Below are 11634 nucleotides of genomic sequence, written 5' to 3' on the forward strand. Positions count from 1 at the left end.
TTTCTGGCTTCTGGGTGGAGTCAGCCCGGGGGAGGCACCAGCAGAAAACAGAGAGGCTGGGGCGGTGTTACTCCTGCTCCCCGAGTGCCCACCTGCAGCCTGGCAGTGCCTGGGTTCCTCTGCCTGGGCCGGCCTTCTCCTGGGCGGGGAGTCAGTCCCGGCCCCGGGGACCCAGCCCCCCCTGGCCCTGGTGAGAGCCCTCCAGTGGCTCACCCACCTGCCCTGGGACGGTGCCCGTGGGCTCCCTGGTGGACACAGCTGTGGGAGGGTGTGTGGAATGTTCCAGAAGTGGAGGAAGGCCCCGTGGCTGGTGTGCAGGGGCAGGCAGAGGGGAGCAGTCCTAAGAGCTGCGTGCTGCCGGTCCTGCCCTCGCTTCTGCCCCCAGCAGGTGGGGGCGGCCCCGGCCCCCAAGAGCAGAAGCCTTCCTTGCCTCCTGACGCCCAGCCAGGCCCGCTCACCTTGCTGTCCTTGGTGTAGGCCAGGACCTTGTCCTCCTCCTTGGGGTGGAAAATGAGCGTTTCCACAGCGAAGGGGACGAGCTGTCCCTGGAAGGTGGCGCCCTCGTCCGTGCTGAGGAACAGGCCCTGGTCTCGGTCGCTGAGCGAGGAACCCACCAGGATGATCTGAAACACAGGCCATGGAGGTGAGCCCTGGGCCAGGGCGGCAGGGCAGGGCCCCCGGGGTCCGCGAGTGCCAGGCGCCATCTGGGGCTGAGAGACGGCTTTGGGGACGATGGGTGCTCCAGGGACACCGAGGGCAGTGGGGTGCGGGGGGCGGTGGGGGGCAGCCTTCAGGACAGCCCTGAACCCGCGGCTGAGGGCCCGGGGCAGTGAGCACCAGGGACCGGACGCGGGGCGGCCAAGGGGCCACGGGACTGACGTACAGAGGGTCAAGGTCCAGGAGGCCTCACAGGGCCTTGTAGTGGGTCACGCAGCATCCCCAGAAAGGACATCCACGTCCTAACCCCGGCGCCTGTGGACGTGGCCTGATGTGGATGCACGTCTTTGCAGAAGTGATAAGCTGCCCATGTGAGGCTGGGATCGGCAGGAGTGCTGGGCCGCCAGGAGCTGGGAGGGCCTGGGAAGGATTCCTCTCGGAGCCGACACCCTGACTCTGGACTTCGGGTCACTCACAGCCCCAGGGACAGCTCTGTGAAGCGGGGACCCTCCTGCAAAGGCCATGGGGTGGCCGTGCCCTTGGTGAGCTGGTTTAGGTTTCCTCAGTGTCCTCAGTTGTCAGGGGCCCACCCAGGGGCAGGCAGAAAGGGCTGCCCCTCCACCAGCCAAGGAGGTTGGCCGTCAGGGTGGGCTGAGAAAGTGACATAGTACTGGGCCCAGGTGCGGCGGCCCCCCAAGCCACGTGGTTCCCCCACCTGCAGGGTGCATGGCCCACCTCCAAGCTCACCTGAGAGACTCATTCCCCATAGGGAAGCCGAGGCACGTCCCTGCACACAGACCCAGCGACCCTCAGCACTCCTCTTAGCCTAAGGAGGCTCTGACCACTGTGGTGGAGTCTGCAGACCCTTCCTGGATTGGCCCAGTCCCCTGCCTCCTGCCTGCACCCCAACCACGGCCAACATAGTCCACCCTTCAGGCAGCCCCTCCTCCATGTGTCCCCTCTGTGTCCACTTCACCCTGGACGAGGTTGAGCTCCCTGCTTCAAGGCCACAGGGGACCCCCTAACTTGCCAATCAAAAATACCCACATGTCATGGTGGTGGCCTCTTATCCCAGGACTGAGGCCCTGCTGGGCCAGGGGCCATGTCTGTGGTGTTCACTGCTGACCCCCCTCCTGCCCTCACCCTGCGAGGCCTGGGCACTCTGCACATTTGTTGAGTGAAAGAATGAATGAATGCAGGAATTAGTGAATGAATAAATGCGTGAGTGGACCCTGTGCTGGTAGAGGAGTGGCTAGGGGTACACGTTCAGTCTTCAGACAACCCAGTTCAAACCCCACGTCTACGGGACCCAGGCAAGCTTACTTGACATCCTGTGCCTCTGATGTCCCGCCTGTGGAATGGGGAACCCACACGGCGCCTGGCCCTGAGCGAGCCCTCAGCGAGCGTCTAATGCGAGTGTGACCGGGCTGTCCTCATCACAGCTCCGTGAGGCCGTTCTCATCACGCTGTTACTGCCTCTGCTTGGTGGACAGGGACACTGAGGCCCAGAGGAGGGAGGCAAATGGGCTGAGGCTGCACGCCCAGCGGGCTGCAGGCAGGGTCCGGATCTGAGCGTGATTCTAGGGCCCTGCTCTTAGCCACATGCTCTGGGGGGAGTCCCTGCAGGATGGGGTGTCTTCGCAGGGCCTGGAGCTGGCATGGTGGGGAAGGGGCTAGCCTGGCTGAAGAGGCAGGAGCAGGGAGACCCCTTCGGTGCGGGCGCCCCACTGGGAGAGCCCCTCCTGAGCTCTGGCGTGCCTCTAGAAGCGTAAATCGATAACCCACACAAAGCTCCTGTCTTTACTTGAACAAATGATAATCTGATATGTTCTTTCTTTGCAGGGAAACCTAATGAGCTCCCCAGGCATGTTAATTAGTCTCCTGTACTGCAGAACCCTTCGTTCCCAGCAAGCCGAGGGCCTCAGGGAGACTGGCTGCACTCATGGAGCCCGATTCCTCAGCTTTGCTCCTGGATAGGGGGATGAAGACGAGCTCAGAGGCGTGCCTCATGACGTGGCTCGCGTGCAGGAAGAATGGGGCAGGCGCTGAGGGCTGGTTAGGGGAGCCACAGAGGGCATAAAAATGTTTGCAGAAAATGTTGAATGGTAGGAGAGCTCATGTGCTCATGAAAAAAAAATCAGGGAAAAAAATGATCAGCAACTATAATTTCTATACATTTCACATTGACAAAACTATAAGGAAGTATATTATAATTTTTCAATGGTGAGTGTATAAAAGTAAGTCTAATTCTGTCCGTGGAAAATGCATAGAAATAAAATGGAAGGAATATTACACACCATAAAGAAGAGGGAAACCTTACCATGTGCAACAATGTGGATGGAATTGAGGATATTATGCTAAGTGAAATTAATTAACAGAAAGACAGCTACCATATGATCTCACTTACAGGTCTAAAAAAAGGGGAAAAAAAACAAAACAAAACCAAGCTCATAGATGCAGAGATGAATAGGCGGTATCACAGGCAGGGAGTGGGTGAAATGTGTGGAACAAATGTTCAATTGTAAGATAAGTAAGTCCTGGTAAGGCCACATGGCAACGGCACCCGCCGTCAGCAGTGGTGTACTGTGCATGTGAAAGCTGCTAAGAGTGAATCTTGACAGTTCTCATCACAAGAAAAAAACACTTTGTGACTCCTGTGGTCACCTGGCAATATAAACAAACATCAGTCACTGTGCTGCACAGCTGAAAAGGATGCAATGGCAAATAGACCTCGACTAAGGAAAAGAACGGACAGAAACGCAGGGGACCTTCGAGTGGCTTTAAGTGGCAGGGTTAGAAGGAATGAATTTTCTTATTTTAAATAAACTTTTTAGTTTAGAATAGCTTAGATTAACAGAAAAGTGGCATAGTACAGAGCTCCCTCTACCCCACTGCTGGAGTCCTCTGTCATTAACATGCGACATAAGGCCGCATTTGTCACAGCTAAGGAGCCAGCACTGCCACATCGGTAGTATCTAAGCCACACACTAGATTTTGCCAGTGTTCCCACTAATGTCCTTGTCTGGCCCAGACCCCACATTCCCACATGACGTTCAGCGGTGACGTCTCCCTGGGCTCTGCGGGGCTGTGACAGTCTCTCTGACTCCTGGTTTTCCACGCCCTTGAGTTTTGAGGTGCTCTGGCCAGGCACTTGGCATCGTCCCCTCAGCTTCGGTGCGTCCAACAGTTTCTCACGGTGATACTGGGGCTGCGGGTCTGGGAAGGAAGGGCGCAGAGGGGACCAGCGAGCCTCACCACGGCACGTCCAGGGCACATACGCGCACACACGACCCCCCACTGCTGAGGCCGGGACCGCGGCTGGAACCGCACCCTTTCTCCCGCTCTCCCGGGAGGAAGTCTCCAAGCACAGCCCACACCGGAGGAGGGGCAGACAGGCTCCCGGCTCTGAGGGCGGAGAGGCCACACACCGCACTGGGAATCGTCTGCACGGGACTTACCTCTTCTTCCCCATTTAGTTACTTATTCTATCATTTATTTATATCGCTTTGAACTCATGAACATTTATTTTACATTTTGAGTTATAATTCAATACTATTTTGTTATTTTGTTGATCCCGCACTGCACCTGATGACCCTGGATGGTCAGGAAAAATGAGATGAATCACAAGATTTCTTGTCCCTCCTTCTGGAGACAGCATGGTTCATTTGACACCCACTCAACACTCTTGGGCCAAGCGCTGCCCCCCCCAACACTCAGGGCAGGGACCCCCACATCGACCTTGGGCTGGGCCCTCTGGCCAGGGGAGCTCGAATTTACCTCATGAAGGCACTTTGCTCATGATACATGTTGTTCTGATGACACAACTATTGACTTACTCACCGCCCTGGCTGGGCTGTGCTGGGAGCACAGGAATAGTGCCCTCGCTCTTTCCTACCTCCAGCGTCCAGCACAGGCCTGACCAGAGCTGTCGGTGAATCCACGCTGGCATGACATGCGAATGAATTAATGCATGTGTGCACGCATAAAGGAGTGGGCCCATCTCAGTTTGTGACGCCTAAAGGAATGCTTTTGTGCCTTTCTTCTTTGGGAGGAAACATCCCTAGGGAGAATGAAGTAGTCTGGTGAGAAGATATTATATAAAAAATCTTTCCCTATTCCTCTCCAATGCTCAAAAGGCCACACCTCAATGGAGGCTCATTCATTCATTCATTCATTCGTTCATTCTTTTGCAGTTGCTAGAACCACAGCATCAAGCATGGGCTTAGGTATGCATGGGGCTTTCTGGGAGCAGAGCAAGGGAAAATAGCATCCAGGTGTAGGACAAAAAGGAGGGCTTCCTGGAGGAGGTGATGATCAGCTTAGCCTTGGAGAATGGATAGAAATTTGATTGGCAGATGCAGGGAAGGGTCTTTCAGGCAGAGAGAACAGCGTGACCACAGGCAGGCAGGTGCGGGCCTCTGGCTCCAGCCTCACCACTTCCACCCCTCCCACTGCTGGCATCAGCCACGTCAAACTCCTGGTGTATTTCTCCAGTTGACTGAGACCATTAACTTCCCGACCACTTTGGCAAGCACTGTCCCCTCTGGCTGGAATGCACAGCAGGACCGGGACACCCCTAACCTCAGCACTGGTGATTCAGGATCAGATTTGAGAATCTCAAAATGACACTAAATCCATGTGTGATAAAATGAAAATAACTTATTTGAAATTTTTCGAGCCTCAAATTCTGGGCAACTTCAACAATGCTTCTCATTCATTTTTGGTGCTCCCCGCACGAATGTAGCCTGTTTGTATGATGGGATACCTTTGCCCCATTAATCTGCTTGTCAAACACCTTCTCATCCATCAAGACACATCTCAAAGGCCACATCCTCCAGGAGGCCTTCCATGATACGCACCCCCCAACAGAGTCACTTTGACCCCTCCTCTGCCCCTTCCTCCAGCATCTTGTGCATTCATTTGCTCCAGTCCAATGTTCCTGGTGTTCTCTGCCTCCTTCCTGGCAGGGAGGCTGTGCGCCTGGCACAGCACATGTCTTCATCACTTCATGTCTCCTGCCCAGAGCACAGGGCCTGGCACCAAGTAGGTGCCACGTTCCCACCAAACGGGCGCTGGTGCTCTTCCATAGCCTGAGTGCGTGGGCACAGGGATCACCTCTCATCCCAGCTCTGGGTTCCAGCCAGCGCCCTGCTAGCGGAGGCACCAACGTCGGGGAGACAGAACCCAAGGAGGCGATTCTGGCCAACAGCCCAGCACTCTGGGGCCAGGGCTATTTTTGGCCTCGGATCGGGATGAGTAAGCCAGGGAAGACGGGGGAAGAAAGAGGTGCTGACTAGGAGAGGATTGCTGGAGCCGAGAAAACAAATCAATTAGCATCACGCCGAGAGGAGGCTGGCAGATTGTTCTTCCAAATTGGGAACCAGACTATTTTCAGTGGTGTATTTTCACTGCTTACTATTCTGGGGGAGGCATATGGTCCCTGCACTAGGTTCTGGGGGCCTAGGAGGCTGTTTTGAAACAAGAGGCAATATGTTAAAGAGAAATATTTGACAGACTCATTTGACTAATGGCCAAGCCACTTGAAACACGAGCCTAGGACCAGCTACATGATTTGCTGGGCCCAGCCCAAAACGCCAAGTCAGGATTTCTTCTTCAAAAAGGTTTAGGAAGCCCAGTATGGCAGCAGAACATTAAACCAAAAGCGGGGTCCTCTGGGACGGCCCGGGTCACACCCGTGAAGCTGGCTCTGGTCATTCCAAAGCTCCTCACTGGTAAACTCCCGGACCAGCCATACAAGCGTCATGAAGCCTGTTAGACACGTGGAGTCCTGGCCCCGCCGGGCCTGCTGGGTCACGGTCTGCACATTCTCAGGGCCCCTGGAGGGTCCTGGGCGCCCCCAGCTGGAGGGCAGCTTTAGGCTGCAGCCCCTGCTGGTTCTCAGCTCCGCACCCACTGGCTGGGAGACTCTGAGCTCCGGCCCCTGACACGCACATCCGCACCAGGCCTCACAGGCCCCCTCAGCTGCCCCTGGGCCACTGCAGGATGGAGGTAATACTGACGACCGCCCCAGGAACCCGGAGAGGCCGAGCTGCACATGACCCACAGCCCCACACGGGGGAAGAGACATGCGGGCTCTGGAGGCACATGGAGCTGCACTTCAGCCCCGATTTGGCCCCTGTGAGCTGTGCCGCCCCAGGCAAGCCACTTCACATCTCTGAGCCTCAGTCTCCACCCCTGTAATGTGAAGACAGGCAGTCCTGGTGTAGAGGTGCCTAGGAGAGTTAATGAAACAAAGCATGTGATGGACAGCACAGTACCAGGGACATGCCACAGAGGACAGCTGAGTTTACTGTCATGGCACTGCTGCTGTTTTAAAGTAGTTCATGGGGCACCCCTCTGGGTCAGGGCCACAGAGCTGAGGCGTCCTGGAGGTAGTGGTGAGGAGGCTGGGAAGCATAGGCTCCCTCGGACCCTGAGACCCCAGGCAGCTGGCAGAGAAGCCGTCAGGGGTGAGTGAGCCCTCTCTCCAGGGGGTGGGCCAGGGCACAGCTGGAGGCGCTCACTGTCAGCGCCCCGGTGCGAGTGCCTCCCTAAGGGTGCATCCCAGAGCCTGACCTGCCTCAGCCTAGGCCCAGCCTTGGTTGGGGGTCTTCCTGGAGGGGGCATCTCCTGAACCAGGCCTTGAGGGTGGAGGAGCAGCTCCCTGGGGAGAAGTCAGTAATGGCGGGGTTCAGTGTGACCAGAACCTCGATTCTGAGGGGCAGCGGCAGGCAGGCGCCCGCTTCCTTCTGGGGAAGTCCTGTGCTCAGGGGTCTGCGTTCTGCAGATCATGTCGCTGACACATTTACCAGATGGGCTTCCCTGACTCCAAAACCGTCTGAGGACGAGGCCTGTTTCTCCCTGACAGGCAGTGCAGTGCTCGTGGTGGACGTGGTGGTGGAGGCCCCACGCTGGGCATCAGGCACGGAGGAGGGCCAGCCAGGGTGGACACGAATGCGGCAGGCCGCAGGGCTGGTGGGCAGCTGGGGGGGGCTGAGAGAGCATGTCCCGTGGTGCCCTCCAGGTGAGGGGGCGGCAAGGTGCTTCACCCCGAAGGCCGCATTCCCAGGGCACCTGCAGGACCTGTCTTGGCCCCGCCTGTGCGCCACGCCCCAGGAAGCCGCCGTTAGACTGGGTCTAATTAGCTCTCTGCCGGGATGAGCGGGTGGGATGGCTGCAAGGCAGGGCGTTGCTGTCCCTGCCTGCCCATTCCTAACAAGCACCAATTTTCCCTTCAGACCAGGCAGCTGCCCGGGTGCCACCACCGTCCAGTCGGAGAGAGGAATGCAGGGCTGCCCTGGCGCGGGAATGAGAGGCGGGGGGAGGTAAGGGGTCCGGAGGTTCACTCCTTGTATCTAAGACTCACTTCACACCTGCTGGGTAGACGCAGTCAGCCCCATTTCCAGGTGGGGAGTCTCAGGCCACAGGCCAAGGGCCGTATGGGGACCACGCTGCCAGCTCGGGCTCAGCCAGTTCCCGCCCTGCGTCTCTCACATGCACCCCCTAGAGAGCAGCAAAGACTGAGGGTCCTGAGAGACTTGGAAGAGTCCAGAGGGGTCCCCCGTACCCCTAAAGAATACCAGGGGTGGCTTCCAGGAGTCCCCAGGGGCACCCAGAGCTTGGAGATGAATTTCCGACCACGCAAACAGGCAGAGTAAGACAGGGACAGGAGGGGTTCTGGCCCGCTTCCTCCCTGGCTTCTTCCTCTGGCCCGCTGCCGGATGCTCTGAGAGCGCTGACTGATGCCATCAAGTGCGCGTGGGGCCCGGGCCGGGGGATGCATCCCACAGGACCCCTGTCCCTGGAGCTCCCAGCACACAGGGGTCATTTCATGGTGGGGGAGTGCACAGGCGGCCCCACGGAGGGAGGGTCCTCTCCAGGCCGCAGCGGGGTGGAGGACAGGCAGTCCAGAAGGTTCCACAGGAGAGCTGTATGCTCCCAGCGGAGGGGGTGGGCCAGAGCTGGCTCTGTGCACAGAGACACTCCAGGACCACAGCGGAGGGACTGCACGAGACCCCGACGTGGGGCTCCCGCCTTCCTCTGCCTGTCCAGAGAGCTGCCTGAACCTGGAGCCCTAGATGCCTTCTCTGCCCCTTCAGCATGAGCCTACACCCCTCTGCCCGCCTGGATCACAGTGCACCCAGGCTCCTGCTCGGGCCTCCCTGTCTGCACCCCCCTGCAGGAGCCCCATGCGGCTCTGCTCTGCGTCGCCTGGGCTGTCAGGTTACCTTCCCTGTTCCAGGGCTTCCGACCCATCTCCTCCAGAAGGTGGTGCCAGCATCCCAGTCTGCCTTGCAGCAGAGCTCACGCACATCGGAGCTCTCAAACCTCTGATCAAAAAAGGAAAACAGACAGCATCCGGAAACTATTTATCGCCTCGGCTGGAGCTCTGCTCAGATGGTAACATCTTTGGTTTCCATCCAGAACTCTTTATCAAGAGAGGGTCACTTTTTCAATCTGCCCTTTACCAAGTTTAGCCATAAAAGAGTCCCCAGGATTGGTGTCATCTGGAGTTACCTTTCTATTTAAAACCCAGTCACCCAGTCTATTCCTGGCCAGACAGATGCGCCCAGCTGGGGCACAGGAAACAGCTTTGCCACCAGGAGAAGCAGACAGCGGGGACAAACAAACAGAGCGGCATCCACCCTCGGGTCTCAAATTAGAAGCTGTGCAGAGCATCTCATCCAAGCCTGGGTGAGTCATAGGGAGCGAAAATAACTCTCGCACCCGGCGCTCCACACTTGAGGGTGAAGGCATCTTGCTGGGATATTCGGCATGAATGCAAGCCTAAAGTATCTTGTCCCTGCTTGAGACCCTTCGGGGTGTGTCTTGCCTGCGCTCCTGGGTCTGGCATTCATGGCTGTTGCCCAGGACCTCACCCGGCTGCCCTTGCCACCGCACGGCCCAAGTTCCAGGCATCCTAGACCCCTTCCAGTTCCCCGAATGCCTGCTGCACCCTCATGTCCTGCTTTTGAATGTTTCCTTCTGTGCCCAGGCTGCCCTTGGCCATCTTCTCTCTGACCGCAGTGAAGGACAGGGCCTGGACAGGCAGATCAGAGCCTGCCAGGGAGGCCCTGGAGGTTATCCAAGTGAGATAACCTGGTGGCTTCCACTAGGGCAGAGGGCACATGTCAGTGACATTTCAGAGTTTGAGTTCAGAGGATGTGGTGTGAAATAAGTAGAAGGGAGACGTATGGGACCACAGCAGAGTTTCTTTGGGGCCGGTGGTACCCCTGACGGAGATGAGGACACAGGACGAGGAGGTCCCCTGACACCGTTAGGGGAGAGGCAGACGGAGTCAGTCTGAGCGCAGCACTGGGGCTGAGGGTCCACTGGGGCACCCGGGTGGGTGGAGGGGACCGAGGGTTTGATATCAGGGGTGAGCTTTGCAAAGATATCTGCCCTGGAGGTAGGCATTTGGAAGTGGCATGCACAGACGCATAGCTGGGAGTCCTGGGAGAGGATAAGCCCACTCAGGGATTTGTAAAGTGGGAAAAATACTAGACCGGAGGGACGGCACACATGGGAGCCTCTGAGGAGAGTGAGAGGCGGGGATGGAGAGGGGAGGGGTTCCGGCAGCCGACGGGAAGAACGCCCCCGGCCCCCACCCCGCCCTTCCCCCGCCTGGCTGCTCCTCCTCACCCGCAGCTCTGAGCCCCGAGGGGCCCCTCCTGAGCGCACGGCAAGGGCCGGATAGGCCTGGTCACCAAGTCCCTCTCAATTGTCTTGAAAGCAATTATTGGCACTCTCTGAAAAGATCCATTTGCATTGTTTTTTAAATTGTGGCAAATATACATAACATAAATGAATCATTCCAACCCTTTAGAGCACAATTTGGTGGCATTCAGCACATTCCTAGGTGCAGCCATCACCCCACCCATCCCCAGAACGTCCCATCATTCCAAACTGAAACACTGCCTCTCTCCCCACCCCACTCCTGTCACACTCTGTGTCCACTTACTTACTCTCCAGGGACCCCCCCCCCCGAGATCACACTGTCAGGCACCAGGTACATCGCGCTCATTGCTGGCCCCCAGGCCCTCCCCTGGCACCGAGCAGGGGCTCAGTCCGAGCCTGCGGAACGCTGTTGACTGCATATATTTACGTCTCATTTTTGGCAGATGCTTCACATATAAGGGAGGGGGCCTTCTGTTTGTGCCCGGCTCTGTGTGCCGATACTCAGACCATGGCAGCCCTTCTCAGCCAGCCCCGGAACCCAGGACCCGGAGCAGGGGAACTGCACTGCCTGGCCTCCCTTGGGTCCTGCCAGTGAGCAGCCTTCAAGCAAGGGCCAGCGGGACCAGAGGAGGGGTTGGTGTTCCCTGGCTGCTCCCAGGGGGTAGGTGCAGGGCTCTTAGGGCCTCCAGCCGCCTCCGTGGGCCACCCACTTGGCTGCAGAGGCATCGGGGACCCCGGGCAGCTGTTTCCCGCACTCCAGGCCTCCTGTCGCCAGCAGAGCCTCCCACCCTTGCGCTAGCCCGCCACCAACCGCGTCAGCTCGAGGCCCTGGGTGGGCTCCCTTCTTGCTGCAGAGGCTCCAGTGGTTTCTGGTCACGCCCTGACCAGTGGCTGTGTCCAGAACTATCTCACCCAATACAACAAGCTGCTCCCAGTTCTCTTTCTCTCATGCCAACCCCAGCAAACCTTAATTTCGGCCGCTGTCTCTTACAAAGTGTTTCTGGCTCGCTCCTGCCAGAGACCCTGAGACTTCTCAGCATTTACCTGTCAAGAGCCCGGAGTTTTGCTGAGACCCCTGCAGTGGATCTCCAACCAACGGAGGCACATTCATGAGTCAATGAGCGCTTCATTTTCCAAATAAAATATCGATAAAATCTTTTGGAAACCTTAAACTGGGGCAGGGTTTAGGGGAGAGGCTCCCTGACATTCGTTCAAAACACGGTTCCTAAAGGAGACATGAAAAACACGTTGAAGTAGGAGGGCGGGACCCCCATCAGCCCCCAAGAGCAGGTTGACCCA

The 11634-nt window shown here is 57.6% G+C and overlaps 1 protein-coding gene across 2 annotated transcripts in view; it reads right to left on the reverse strand.

The window, feature by feature from the left end:
• The window catches only part of SORCS2 (sortilin related VPS10 domain containing receptor 2), a 438806-nt gene that overhangs the window by 83897 nt on the left and 343275 nt on the right, over positions 1-11634 (reverse strand). For both annotated transcript variants that reach the window (XM_036992835.2, XM_036992840.2), the window contains exon 4: positions 459-623. In XM_036992835.2, the coding sequence (XP_036848730.2) occupies positions 459-623 (165 nt within the window). The remainder of the gene's footprint in view (positions 1-458; positions 624-11634) is intronic.

Source organism: Manis javanica, chromosome 5 (genome assembly GCF_040802235.1).
Source record: "Manis javanica isolate MJ-LG chromosome 5, MJ_LKY, whole genome shotgun sequence".
NCBI classification, from domain to species: Eukaryota; Metazoa; Chordata; class Mammalia; order Pholidota; family Manidae; genus Manis; species Manis javanica.